The sequence below is a fragment of the Cynocephalus volans genome, chromosome 2 (genome assembly GCF_027409185.1).
Source record: "Cynocephalus volans isolate mCynVol1 chromosome 2, mCynVol1.pri, whole genome shotgun sequence".
NCBI classification, from domain to species: Eukaryota; Metazoa; Chordata; class Mammalia; order Dermoptera; family Cynocephalidae; genus Cynocephalus; species Cynocephalus volans.
The window spans coordinates 116,092,709-116,107,939 of record NC_084461.1 but is presented as its reverse complement, the minus strand read 5'-3'; the positions used below and the strand labels follow the sequence as shown (position 1 = coordinate 116,107,939).

The 15,231-nt window shown below is 35.9% G+C and overlaps 1 protein-coding gene across 1 annotated transcript in view; it reads left to right on the top strand.

The window, feature by feature from the left end:
* Positions 1 to 14,743, top strand: part of MEIKIN (meiotic kinetochore factor) — an 80,556-nt gene extending 65,813 nt beyond the window's left edge. The window contains exons 11-12 of the mRNA XM_063087629.1: positions 3,798 to 3,917; positions 14,606 to 14,743. Coding sequence (XP_062943699.1) covers positions 3,798 to 3,917; positions 14,606 to 14,743 — 258 coding nt within the window. The remainder of the gene's footprint in view (positions 1 to 3,797; positions 3,918 to 14,605) is intronic.
* Positions 14,744 to 15,231: the final 488 nt, after the last annotated feature.

Below are 15,231 nucleotides of genomic sequence, written 5' to 3'. Positions count from 1 at the left end.
TTTTTTCTGTGCTAAGAAATATGTAACATAAAATTTAGAATTTTAACCATTTTTATGTACACTGTTTAAGAATATTCACATTGTTATGCAACTATCTCCACCATCTATCTCTAGAACTTTTTTCATCTTGTAAAACTGAAACTTCATACACATTAAATGATAACTTTCTATTTCTCCCTCCCCCAGCCCCTGGCAACCACCATTCTACTTTGTCTCTATGAATTTGACTCTTGTAGGTACCTCATATAAGTGGAATTATACAGTATTTGATCTTTTGTGACTGTCCTATTTCACTTAGCATGATATCTTCAGGTTCATCTATGTTGCAGCATGTATCAGAATTTCCTTTTTTATTATTATTGTAATATAGTTGATTATACATATCTGTGGGTTATGGAGTTGAATATCAATAGTGTGTGCAATATGTGATGCTCAAATCAGGATAATTAGTATATTCAACATTACACAATGTAATCGTTTTTCATGGCGCTTTACCACTTCCTCCCTTACTTCCCCCTCACCCTCGCCCCACTTTCCCATCTCTGGTAACCTCAGTTCTGTTTTCTCCTTTTGAAAGTTCTATGAATTGTTGTGATTGTGTCATCTTTCTTTTTTTATTATTTATTTGTTTATTTTTTAGCTTGCACTTATGAGTGAGGACATGCAGTAATTCTCTTTCTGTGCCTGGTGTATTTCACTTCACATGATTTTCTCTAAGTTCATTCATGTTGCTGCAAATGGCAGGATTTCATTCTTTTTATGGCAGAGTAGTATTCCATTGTGTAAATATACCGCATTTTCCTTATCCAGTCGTCTGATGATGGACATTTAGGTTGGTTCCAATTCTTGGCTACTGTAAGCAGAGCTGCAATAAACCCAGGAGTGCAGGTATCCCTTCAACATGATGTTTTCCATTCCTTTGGGTATATGCCCAGTAGTGGATTTGCTGGATTATATGGCAGTTCTATCTGTAGTTGTCTGAGGAAACTCCGTACCATTTTCCATAATGGCTGCACCAATTTGCAGTCCTGCCAACAGTGTAGGAGGGTTTCCCTTTCTCCACATCCTCACCAGCATTTGTTATTCTCTGTCTTTTTGTTAATAGCCAGTCTAACTAGGGTCAGATGATATCTCAGTATGATTTTGATTTGCATTTCCCAGATGCCAAGTGATGTTGAGCATTTTTTCATCTGTCTGTTGGCCATGTGTAAGTCTTCCTTTGAGAAATGCCTATTTCTCAAAAGACAGAATGGTTCATGAGGCACACAACCTAAAGCTCTGGTACTCTGAGTTTGCCTTTCAGCATGGAGTCCTGTATGATAGGGAAACTGGGAGACTTGGGGATGGGTGAGAAGATGCTGAGGCTAGCTTGAAACTTCTTGATAGTACCACTTGCCTTGAACAAACTGTGCCTCTTCTCCTGCTGGGTCTTCAAGAAATCGTTGCTCAGATGTTTCTGTTGTTGGGATGTGAACATACCCAGAGTCTTTTTCAACTGAAGACCCAGCCCAAACCCTTCCTTATTTGATGGCTGGAAAACCTTAGTTGATGGTTCTGGTTCATCAGAGTACTGTGAGAGAGAAAATTGCAGCCTGAACACAATAGGTTCTGTCTGGAGGAACTTCCATGCTGTAGAGACTTCCTCCTGATGTATATACAGAGTTCTCACTTTAGATTTTCTTCACGGCTTTAATGTCTGCATCAAGCTGTGGGTGTCAATACAGGTAAGTGGCACAGCTCCCCTGAACTCCATAGAAAAATTCCTCTGATTCATTATCTCCCTTTGAATCATCATCATTCCAGAATTGGCCTTTGATGTCCATTGGCCTTTGATGTCAGCACTAGGCAGCACCCCTCTCTACTACCAGCTGAACCCAGGCCAACAAGAAGGGCATTTAGGAGGCCACACAGGGAGACAAGGCAGGGGATGATGTCAGAGGCAACTGGAGATCTGCTGGGTGTGATGGGCTCTGCTGTTGTGGTAAAAAGTCACTGTCCTTCAAGAGTAGCTGAGAACCAGAATATGAAGATCTGGTGGCTGAGTTCATGAGATTTGAAAATAAACAGTCAAGTGCTGATCTAGATGATCACAAAAGAGTAAAGAGGGAGGCACTAATATCCATCCTGGATTGTCTTTGGGTCAGTGGTAGGATGATGGCAGCATAGGCCAGAAGTACTAATTTTTTCAAAGTCTTTGTCACTAGAAATCAAGAAAAACTTACCCTGTCTCCAAGGGCTGTTGCTGATTGCTTTGTGGGCATCCCTGGGCCACAGGCAGCGGCCGCTGATGGTATGAATGGCCCAGGATGCCTTGCAGGGACGGAGTGGCAGGCCGTGGGGCAGGGACCAGGTTGGGCCAGGCGGGCAAGGTTGTGCACCCCATGCCTCTTCATTCTGACACGGGCTCACTTGAGCCACTCTGAGCACTGGCCATTTGTGTTTGTACTGAGATCCTTTGCCCAAAATTATTTGTCTTTTTAAATTGTTGTGAAAGTTCTTTATACTCATATGTTCTCGATACAAGACCCTTATCAGAGAGATGATTTGCAAATATTTTTTCCTATTTTGTGAGTTAAATACTAGTGTCTTTTAATAAACAAAAATACTTTTGAGAACACTTAATGGTTTGACATTTAAAGGTCCAAATTTTGTTGCTAAATTAATCTTAGACTAATTACACTTTGCCTTATTTCACAGCTTGTTGCTTCCAAATGAGGCATATAGATCCCCCTCAGTTATAAGCTGTTATACCTTGGCTGGGCATCCTAAAGAAAGGTAGTTGATCAAGGACCTCTGGGAGACTTTCATTCTCCAGTGTCTCACTTTAACATGACCTTCTTAAGACTCTTCTAAGATATACATGGATAGGCATGAAATTATTCTGTTGTCATAAGAAGAGGAGCTAGGCAAGAGCTGATCCCCCACCCTGAAACCCCACACTGTGCATCTAACAATCCGTTTTAGGCACCCATTGTCTAGCCTAGGTTCAGGCCAGATTACCCTAGTCAGATGGTCAACATGCCCAAGCTCCTTGGAGTCCCCATGTAAGAGTATGGATCATGAGTACAGTTTTAGATATTTTGAATTTGATGCAAAAATGTGTGATTTCAGTAGCCTGACAGAGATATGGACATGGTGCTCAGGAGAGAGTTCTGTGTTAGAGATTTTAAAATCTGTGGTGTTCAGTGGTAAACAAGAAGAATATAGGGCAGAACATTAGAGAATGGTAACATCTGTAGGAAGAGCAAGGGAAATTATCACAGGAGGAATTGTTGCTGGGGTTGATAAATTTCATTTTTTAGGCACTTAATAAATATTTATGAGGTGAATAAATAGAAAAAATTATATACAAACAAAAATTCCCATTTAAAAAATTACTTTATAGCAAAAGGATAAGGGCCAGCCCATGGCTTACTTGGGAGACTGTGGTGCTGATAACACCAAGGGCACAGGTTCGGATCTCTGTGTAGGGATGGCCAGTTAGCTCACTTTGGAGAGTGTGGTGCTGACAACACGAAGTCAAGGGTTAAGATCCCCTTACTGGTCATCTTTAAAAAAAAAAAAAGCAAAAGAGTATATATAACTTTCTTTATAGATTAATGTGTCCCCAGTTAAACATGTATCTTTTGAAAAATTATTTGCGTGTCAGTAATTATATTTATTCAGATGAAATTGTTTATATGTCAAGTTCACAAGAAAATGCTGCCAGTGAGATAGTATTTACAACTTTCCTTTAATTTCTTAAAAGTAATTGTTTTTGCATTTAACTTCTACAAGAGTAATATATTCCTTTATAGATTGATTTGTCCTCAGTGCAAAAAGCATCTTTTGAAGAATTATTTCCAAATGTCAGCAATTATGCTAATTCAAATGAAATTATTGCTGTGTCAAGTTTGCAAGAAAATTCTTCAAATGAGGTAGTATTTTCAATTTTTTCTTCAATTACTACTTTTGTTGTATTAAATACTTTGTATGTAACATACTTTAAGAAATCTGTAACTCAGTTGAGGCAAACCTCATCTACATGTGTGTGAAGCAGAATCCCTTATCAGATATGTTTTGAAAATATTTTCTCCCATTCTGTGGTTTGCCTTTTTACTCTGTTAATTTTGATACACAAAATATTTTTCTGAGATCAGACGAGATCGGGCGCGTTCAGGGTGGTATGGCCGTAGACAAAATATTTTAATGTTCATGAAGTCCAATTTGTCTATTTTTTCTTTTGGTGCCTATGATTTTGGTGTCATGTTCAAGAAATCACTGCCAAATCAAATGTCACGAAGCCTTTGCCCTATGTTTTATTCAAAGAGTTTTATTGTTTTAAGTCCTAACATTTAGGTCTATATGTCTGCTTTATGCCAATACCATACTATTTGATGACTGTAGCCTTGTATATATTTTTTTGGATGGGTTTTTCTTTTTCTGCCAAAACCACCATTGGGATTTTGATAGGGATTACAATGAATGTGTAGATCACTTTGGGTAGTAATGACATCCTAACATTAGTAGGTCTTCCAGTCCATGAACATGGCCTGTGTTTTCATTTATTTTTGTATTCTTTAATTTCTTTCAGCAGTGTTTTGTAGTTTTCATTGTGTAAGTCTTTCACTTCTTTGGTTGATTCCTAAGTATCACTTTTGATACTGTTACAAATGGAATCCTTTTCATAATTTCCCTTCAGATTGTTCGTTGTTAGTATGTAGAAATGAAATTGATTTTTGTGTGACTTTGTAGACTGCTACATTGATGAATTTATTTATTAGGTTCAAACAGTTTTTAAATGGAATGTTTAGGGTTTTGCACATGTAGAATTATATAATCTATAAACAGATAATTTTACTTCTTCCTTTCCAATTTTGATGCCTTTTATTTCTTCTTTTTGCCCAATTGTTCTGGCTAGAACTTCCAGTACTATGATCAAAGAGTCCATATCCTTGCTTTGTTCCTGATCTTAGAGAAAAAGCTTTCAGTCTTTCACCATTGAGTATGATGTTCACTGTAGGGTTTTCGCATGTGGCTTTTATTATGTTTAGGTAGTTTTCTTCCAGTTCTTTGTTGAGTATTTTTAGCATGAAAGGGTGTTGAAATTTGTCAAGTGCTTTTTCTGCATGAATTGAGATGATTGTGCTTTCCTCCCTTCATTCTGTTATATGTGGTACACTACATTGCTTGATTTTTGATGAACCATCCATGTGTTCCAGGAATAAATCCCACTTGGTCATGGTCTATAATCTTTTTAATATGCTGAAGAATTCAGTTTGCTAGTATTTCATAGAGGATTTTTTGCATCAGTGTTTAAAAGGAATATTGGCCTGTAGTTTTGTTGTTGTTGTTGTTGTTGCTATGTCTTTGGCTTTGTTTGACTTTGGGTGATGCTGGTCTCATAGAATGAGTTGTGAAATATTCCCTCCTCTTTAATTTTTTGGAAAAGTTTAAGAAATATTGAAATATTTGAAAGAAGACATATCTTCTTTAAATGTTTGGTAGAATTCACCAATGAAGACATCAGGACTAGGACTTTTTTTTGTTGGGAGATTTTTGATTACTGATTTAATCTTCTTACTAGTTATAGGTCTATTCAGATTTTCTATTTCTTTGTGACTTAGTCTTAGTAAGTTTTGTGTTTCTAGGAATTTGTTCATTTCATTTAGGTAATCCAATTTGTTAGCATACAATCGTTCATGGTATTCTCTTATAATCTTTTTTTTTTGTAGAATCAGTAGTAATATTACTACTTTCATTTCTTGTTTTAGTAATTTGAGTCTGCTCTGTTTTTTTTCCTGGTACATCTAGCTAAAGATTTATCAATTTTGTTGATCTTTTCAAAGAACTAACTTTTGGTTTCATTGACTTTCCTCGGTTGCTTTTCTGTTCTCTATTTTGTTTATCTCTGTTCTTATTTTCATTATTTCCACCCATCTGCTAGCTTTGGGTTTAGTTTGCTCTTTTTTTATTCCTTAAGTTGTAAAGTTAGATTCGAGATCTATCTTGTTTTTTTAATATAAGCATTTGTAACTGTACATTTCCCCCTTATCACTGCTTTTGCTGTGTCCCATGAGTTTTGGTATATTGTGTTTTTATTTTCATTGGTCTCTATATATTTCATAATTTTCCTTGTGATTTTGTCTCTGATCCATTTGGTATTTGAATGTGTTGTTTAATTTCCACAATTTTGTGAATTTTCCAGTTTTCCTTCTATTTTTGATTTCTAACTTCATCCCATTGTGGTCTGAGAAGATATTTTATAAGATATATGTCTTTTAAATCTCTTGAGATTTAATTTGTGGATTAATACATGGCCTATACTGTAAAATATCCCAGGTACACTTGAGAAGAATATGCATGCTGTTGTTGTTGGGAAGAGTGTTCTTTATCTAGTAGTTAGATCTAGTTGATTTATTGTGTTAAGATCTCTATTTTCTTACTTATCTCTGTCTAGTTGTTCTATGCATTACTGAGAGGGACATATTGAAGTCTCCAACTATTATTGTAGAACTGTTTATTTCTCTCTTCAATTCTGTCAGTTTTTGCTTCATATATTTTGAAGGTCTGTCATTAATTGTGTAATTGTTTATATCTTCTTACTGTATTGAAACTTTTATTTGTATATAATGTCCTTCTTCATCTCTTACAATGCTTTTTAAAAAAATTTAAAGTCTATTTTGTCTGATACTCATATAGCCACCCTGCTTACTCTCTTTTGGTTACTATTTGCATGGAATATCTTTTTTAATCCTTTCATTTTCAGTCTGTTTATGTCTTAGGATCTAAAGTGAATCTCTTATAGATAATATATAGCATGTGTTTTTATCCAGTCTACTAATTTCTGTGTTTTGACTGGAAAGTTCAACCCTTTAAAGCACATTTAAAGTACAGACAGTCTCTGACTTGAGAAGAATATGTATGCTGTTGTTGGTGGGAAGAGTGGTTTGACCTTACAATGGGTTTATCGAAACTGTATTAGCCCATTTTCTGTTGCTTACAACAGAATACCTGAAACTGGTTAATTGATAAGAAAACTAAATTTATTTCTTACAGTTTTGGAGGCTGAGAAGCCCAAAGTCCAGGGGCCATATCTGGTGAGGGTATTCTTCTTGGTGGGAACTCTACAGAGTTGCATGGTAATGAAGGTATCATGTGGTGAGAATGGCAAGAGTGTTTTCATGTGTTGTCCTTACAAAGCCACCAGTGTACACCCATGATAACCTATTAAACCATTGACCCATTACTCATGAATGGATAAGTCCATTCATGAGAGCATAGTTTTCATGATTCAGTCACCTCTTAGGGCCATACCTTTCAACATTAGGAATCAAGCTCCCAACATGAGCTTTGGAGGGGACAAATATTCAACCCATTAGCAGGGATGTGACCCTATTGTAAGTTGAGTAGCATCTTGACTTATGATGGTTCAACTTATAATTTTTCAGCTTCATGATGGGTTTATTGGGGTATTAAATGCAGTTTGTACTTATAATATTTTTGACTTATGATTAGTTTGTTGGGATATAACTCCACTGTAGGTGAAGGAGCATCTGTAATTACTGATTACAGATCAGTAGGAAGGAGACCCTTCTGTTGTTTTGCTCTTTGTTTCCTATATGCCTTATAACTTTTTTGTCCCTTATTTCCTGTATTACTGACTTCTGTTGTGTTTAGTTGATTTTTTTGTAGTGAAATGTTTGCATTTCTTTCTTATTTTGTTTTGTCTATATTATATGTATATAGTTACTTTCTCTGTGGTTACCAGGGGGATTACATTTAACATCCTAGAGTTATGACATTCTAATGTGAAATTTTTTTTTTTTTTTTTTTTTTTTTTTTTTTTTAGTAGCTTAAACCCTGGACCTTGGTGTTACAACACTGCCCTCTAACCAACTGTGCTAACCAGCTAGCCCTTTGTAAAGTCTGAAGATTAAACAGTAACTCAACTCTGTTGCTCAAAAATATAAGTACCGTAGAATACTTTTAAGTCTAATCATTCTGTCCCAACTTATATACTTTTGTTTTACAGTATTTGGAGTCTGTCTTTTTTTTTTTTAACCCAAAATTATAATCATCAGTATCATTATTTACGCAGTTTGTTTTTGTTACATATATTTAAATTTGCTTACTTTTGCCTTTTAGACCATCCTTTTCAGATCATTTTTCTTCTCTCTGTTGTTCCTCATTTAGATTAGTTTCTTTAGTGAAGGTCTTTGGTGGTAGATTGCCCCACCAGTTTTAAAATGCCTCTAAATTGCCCTCATTCCTGAAAGATAGTTTTTCTGGGTACACATTTCTAAGTTGGCAGTAATTTTCTCTGTGCCCCTTGATGGTATCATTCTTCTGTCTCCTGACTTACATGTTGCAGTTGCAACTCTCCTGTTAGTCTAATTGTCATTTCCTTGTATATTTTATATATGCAGAAAAGCATTAACTCAACAGGCTTGCACATTTCCAGGGTCCTCAGGACTGTTCTTTGGTTGGGCTCCTTGAAGATGACCTCTGAGCCCTTGGAGTATTCTGCCTGATAAGTGTCTTTGTATGTCTGAGGTCTTGGGCCATGCTATGTAGTTTATTCTAGCAGTGTGGGTTATGGCAAATACCTGTTTTTGATGCCTGAGACTTTGAGTATCAATTTAACCTCTTTGGGATGAGGTCTGAGTGTCTGAGGTCAGTTACCCAAGCATGCAGTGCCTTTTATTTGGGTGACTGGCCTCATGTAAAAATCCTGTTGTTAAGGCTCACTGACCTTCCTTGGTTGGCAACACTTTACACATGGGAAAATTAAGTGCTGTCCATGTGACTGCCCTGGAAATGACAACTGGAAGCTTGTTCTCCTAGACTTGGCCCTATGTGCCTTTTCCCTTTGTCGATTTTAATCTGTATCTTTTTGCTGTAATAAACTGTAATTGTCAGTGTAACCATAGTATCTGTATCTTTCCTAATATTTTACCTGCTTAAGTAATTAATAATAGAGAAAAATGTATTGAAATTAGCCTTTATTATGATGACATATTTGTTAGTTTCTTCCTGTGGGTCTATAAAATTTTGCTTTGTATATTTTGAAGCTCTTTTATAGGCTCCATATACATTTTAAGTTGTTATATATGCTGGTGAATTGAACCTCTTTTTTCATTCTTTAGCAAGCCTCTTTATTCCTAATAATGTTTTTTTTGGATCTCGAATTCTGTTTTGTCTGTTATAAAAATACTTATGAGGATTCAGCTATCTCATAGGATCAGTTACCAGATAGAATAGACAAGGATTCTGTTATCAGATAGGATTTATCTTTTCTGAATCCAATAATCCTCCTAGCAAATCAGTGAGCCTGAGGGTGGTCTTGGAGACTGACACAATGTATGTTTTCTTTCTGGCTTCTTTGAAGGTCTCCTTACTTTGGGTATGCTATAATTTCACTGGAATGTGTACATTAATGGATTATTATTTTTGTTTGCTGTTCTTTTTAATTCTAATTTTGCTTAGAATATTAGATTTCCTGAGTCTGCGGATTCATGTTTTTCATCAATTTGGAAAATTTCTCAGGTGTTATCTGTTTTATTCTCTCTGGAATGGTAATTAGCATATGTTAGGCCTCATTCTATCGTCCGTATCTCTCAACCTCTCCTTAATATTTTTTTATTTATTTGTTATATTTTGGGTAATTTCTTCAGTAATTCTGTCATCTGTGTCTACTCTGCTGCTTAAGCCTCCCACTGAATTTTTTAATTCAACAATTATATTTTTCATTTCAAGAAGTTTTGGTTGTTGGGCTGGCCTGTGGCTCACTCGGGAGAGTATGGTGCTGATAACACCAAGGCCACGGGTTCGGATCCCATATAGGGATGGCCGGTTAGCTCACTGGATGAGCGTGGTGCTGACAACACCAAGTCAAGGGTTGAGATCCCCTTACTGGTCATCTTAAAAAAAAAAAAAAAGTTCTGGTTGTTTCTTTATCATATCTGCTTTTCATTCCTGATAGTTTCTTGTTGCTCATCCATCCTTGAGATTTCAGTTGCTAAACCTTTATTTTATATACGGCTATTCCATTCTGATTTGCCAGTTTCGATATCTGATGTTGTAGGGGTTTGGATCCATTGTTTGATATTCATCATTTATTATATAGTCTTACACTTAGTAGCTTGATTTCTCATGAATCAGTACTTCCTTTAGTATCGTTATACTGAAATTTTAGGAGGAGATGAAATGTATTTTGTCCTTTATTTCTGCCTAGACTATTCTGAGCTGAATCTTGAACAGCAGCTCTGACACTGCCCCTAAGACTGACCCTGACCATTTATTTTCTTGATCTTACTTGATAGGAATCCTATGAGCCTAAATTGGGGATCCATTTTCCTAAGAGGACTTGTATATGTTTCTACTACAACAGCTATAGGTAGGGCTGGGTATCAATCTGGGAACACTGTAGCCACCTTTAAAGATTCTTGCTTAGTGCCAGAATCTCGGGTTTAGCATTCCCTTCTTTCTAATGGCCCATTAACAGTGCCCTTGTCTCAGCCAGTCACTGTGTTCAGCAGTAAGGAATATGTTGATTGGCTAGGCTGAGGGTCTTGGCCATTGTGGTGCTCAGAAGTTATCAACTTCACCTGATCTATAGGAAGGTGTAGTGCACAGACTGGTAGAGTGGGTAGATTCTCCCAAGAAGCCTGTTACTGTTCCATACGAGAAGAATGGAAAACGAATACTAGGCGGGAAAATAGCAGATGTCTACCACAGAGGATAATATGAGTTTTACAGTAGAAGAGGTTTCCATATAGACTTTATTTAAAATGGGAGATCCCTGGATAAATACATATCTCTACTTCTGAGTTCTAAGAACCAAAATATGTCACTTCTGAAAGACATGACATTTCTTTATTCTAGAGACTGTTTGCTTGATTGGAAATTATCAAAATCATCTGAGTTGAGAAATCAAGGAATCTACCGTTTAATTTAAAATTAAATTTAAATTTGTGTTTTAACTCAATAAATTATGCAAACTTTCTCTCCCACTTTGGAGAGCTTGAATCATAACTCTACTGTTATTTGCTCTCTATCTTTGAGTTATCCAGTCTCTCTGTTTTTCTTTTTTTTTCTACTCAAAACTTTAAATTTGATTTATTTTTATTTATTTATTTATTTATTTATTTATTTTTAATTTTTATTTTGTCGATATACATTGTGGCTGATTATTGCTCCCCATCACCAAAACCTCCCTCCCTTCTCCCTCCCCCCTCCCCCCCAAACAATGTCCTTTCTGTTTGCTTGTTGTATCAACTTCAAGTAATTGTGGTTGTTATATCTTCTTCCCCCCCCCCCCCCGGTTTTTGTGTGTGTGTGTGTGTGTGTGTGTGTGTGTGTGTGAATTTATATATTAATTTTTAGCTCCCACCAATAAGTGAGAACATGTGGTATTTCTCTTTCTGTGCCTGACTTGTTTCACTTAATATAATTCTCTCAAGGTCCATCCATGTTGTTGCAAATGGCAGTATTTCATTCGTTTTTATAGCTGAGTAGTATTCCATTGTGTAGATGTACCACATTTTCCATATCCACTCATCTGATGATGGACATTTGGGCTGGTTCCAACTCTTGGCTATTGTAAAGAGTGCTGTGATGAACACTGGGGAACAGGTATACCTTCGACTTGATGATTTCCATTCCTCTGGGTATATTCCCAACAGTGGGATAGCTGGGTCGTATGGTAGATCTATCTGCAATTGTTTGAGGAACCTCCATACCATTTTCTATAGAGGCTGCACCATTTTGCAGTCCCACCAACAATGTATGAGAGTTCCTTTTTCTCCCCAACCTCGCCAGCATTTATCGTTCAGAGTCTTTTGGATTTTAGCCATCCTAACTGGGGTTAGATGGTATCTCAATGTGGTTTTGATTTGCATTTCCCGGATGCTGAGTGATGTTGAGCATTTTTTCATATGTCTGTTGGCCATTTGTATATCTTCCTTAGAGAAATGCCTACTTAGCTCTTTTGCCCATTTTTTAATTGGGTTGCTTGTTTTCTTCTTGTAAAGTTGTTTGAGTTCCTTATATATTCTGGATATTAATCCTTTGTCAGATGTATATTTTGCAAATATTTTCTCCCACTCTGTTGGTTGTCTTTGAACTCTGTTAATTGTTTCTTTTGCTGTGCAGAAGCTTTTTCGTTTGATATAATCCCATTTGTTTATTTTTTCTTTGGTTGCCCATGCTTTTGGGGTCGTATTCATGAAGTCTGTGTCCAGTCCTATTTCCTGAAGTGTTTCTCCTATGTTTTCTTTAAGAAGTTTTATTGTTTCAGGGTGTATATTTAAATCCTTAATCCATTTTGAGTTGATTTTAGTATACGGTGAGAGGTATGGGTCTAGTTTCATTCTCCTGCATATGGATATCCAGTTATCCCAGCACCATTTGCTGAAGAGGCAGTCCCTTCCCCAGTGAATAGGCTTGGTGCCTTTGTCAAAGATCAGATGGCAGTAAGTGTGTGGGTTGATTTCTGGATTCTCTATTCTATTCCATTGGTCAGTGTGTCTGTTTTTATGCCAGTACCATACTGTTTTGGTTATTATCGCTTTGTAGTATAGCTTAAAGTCAGGTAGTGTTATGCCTCCAGCTTTATTTTTTTTGCTCAGCATTGCTTTGGCTATGCGTGGTCTTTTATTGTTCCATATAAATGTCTGGATAGTTTTTTCCATTTCTGAGAAAAATGTCTTTGGAATTTTGATGGGGATTGCATTGAATTCGTATATCACTTTGGGTAGTATGGACATTTTCACTATGTTGATTCTTCCAATCCAAGAGCATGGGATATCTTTCCATCTTCTTGTATCCTCTCTAATTTCTCTCAGCAGTGGTTTGTAGTTCTCATTATAGAGATTTTTCACCTCCTTGGTTAACTCAATTCCTAAGTATTTTATTTTTTTTGGTGGCTATTGTAAATGGGCAGGCTTTCTTGATTTCTCGTTCTGCATGTTCACTATTGGAGAAAAGAAATGCTACTGATTTTTGTGTGTTGATTTTGTATCCTGCTACTGTGCTGAAATCATTTATCAATTCCAACAGTTTTTTTGTAGAGGTTTTAGGCTGTTCGATATATAGGATCATGTCATTTGCAAACAGGGACAGTTTGACTTCATCTTTTCCAATCTGGATGCCCTTTATTTCCTTCTCTTCTCTGATTGCTCTGGCTAGTACTTCCAACACTATGTTGAATAGGAGTGGTGAGAGTGGGCATCCTTATCTAGTTCCTGTTCTTAAAGGAAAAGCTTTCAGCTTTTCCCCATTCGGGATGATATTGGCAGTGGGTTTGGCATATATGGCTTTAATTATGTTGAGATACTTTCCCTCTATACCTAACTTATAGAGGGTCTTTGTCATGAATGAGTGCTGAACTTTATCAAATGCTTTTTCAGCATCTATAGAGATGATCATATGGTCCTTGTGTTTGAGTTTATTGATATGGTGTATCACATTTATTGATTTGCATATGTTGAACCAACCTTGCATCCCTGGGATGAATCCCACTTGATCGTGGTGAATAATTTTACGTATGTGTTGCTGTATTCTGTTCGCTAGTATTTTAGTGAGGATTTTTGCATCTATATTCATCAAGAATATTGGCCTGTAGTTTTCTTTTTTGGTTATATCTTTACCTGGTTTTGGTATCAGGATGATGTTTGCTTCATAGAATGAGTTTGGAAGATTTGCGTCCGTTTCGATCTTTTGGAATAGTTTGTAAAGAATCGGTGTCAATTCCTGTTTGAATGTTTGGTAAAATTTTGCTGTGAATCCATCCAGTCCTGGGCTTTTCTTTGTTGGGAGCCCTCTGATAACAGCTTCAATCTCCTTTATTGTTATTGGTCTGTTCAAATTTTCTACGTCTTCATGGTTCAGTTTTGGGAGCTTGTGTGTGTCCAGAAATTTATCCATTTCCTCCAGATTTTCAAATTTGTTGGCGTATAGTTGTTTATAGTAGTCTCGAATGATTCCTTGTATTTCAGATGAATCAGTTGTAATATCGCCTTTTTCATTTCTAATTTTTGTTATTTGAGTCTTCTCTCTTCTTTTTTTTTGTTAGCCATGCTAATGGTTTGTCAATTTTATTTATCTTTTCAAAAAACCAACTTTTTGATTCGTTGATCTTTTGAATTGTTTTTTGGTTTTCAATTTCATTCAGTTCTGCTCTGATCTTAATGATTTCTTTCCGTCTGCTAACTTTAGGTTTGGATTGTTCTTGTTTTTCTAGTTCTTTAAGGTGAAGTCTTAGGTTGTTCACTTGCCATCTTTCCATTCTTCTGAAGTGAGCATTTAATGCAATAAATTTACCCCTTAATACTGCTTTTGCAGTATCCCACCGATTTTGGTATGATGTATCTTATCCAGTCTCTCTGAAACTAAGTTTCCTCATTTGTAAAATGGGGATAATATGATCTAGTCTTGCTTGGTTCTTGTCAGCAAATGTTTTAAAACCAATTAGTGTCTGGAGTGGAATAAGCATTTAATTAGTGCTTGCTATTATTAATACCTATTAAATATGGATATTGAGACTGTTTGCATTTGAAATATGACAACATATAAATCTAGTATTTAAAGAAATTATGCAATATCTGCTTTTTTTCTCTTTCAGTTTCCTACAAATACATCAGAAATGTGTTGTATTATTAGAGCATCACCAGGAACTAGACAAGTGAAAAGTAAAGGTGTTATTGTAAAGAAGAAGAAATATTCTCCTCCTAAAGATATTCCTCAAGGTACTGTAGTATGAATGCAGAACATACTTTTTTTGGATGACATAAAACATTTTTTCTTTGTAAAAACACAAGAAATTCCATTATAAATCATATTCTGAGAGTTTTTACACAAAGTAGAAATAGTGAAATTATAAAAATCTGAGCAGGTTTCAGAACCAGAGTAAAATAACTTTTTTAAAGACAAATACTTCATCTTTTGAAAAATGAGTTTATGACATTGATTTAAAATGTATTTATCTAGGATATTTCCTCTTATAAATACTCAAAATTTAGTGTTGTTTATGTTTCATTTTTAGATAGAAAGGCATTGTTGCATTCACATAACATTGGTTGAGTACTTCCTCTATGAAAGGCACTGTGTTAAGAACCTTATTATATCATTTATTTCTCCCTATGACTTTACGATAGACAAGATGCATATTGTTATCCCCATTTTATATATTAAGACTCAGGCTTAAAGTAGAGTGCAATTTGTCTAAGATCATACTGCTACCAACTGGTG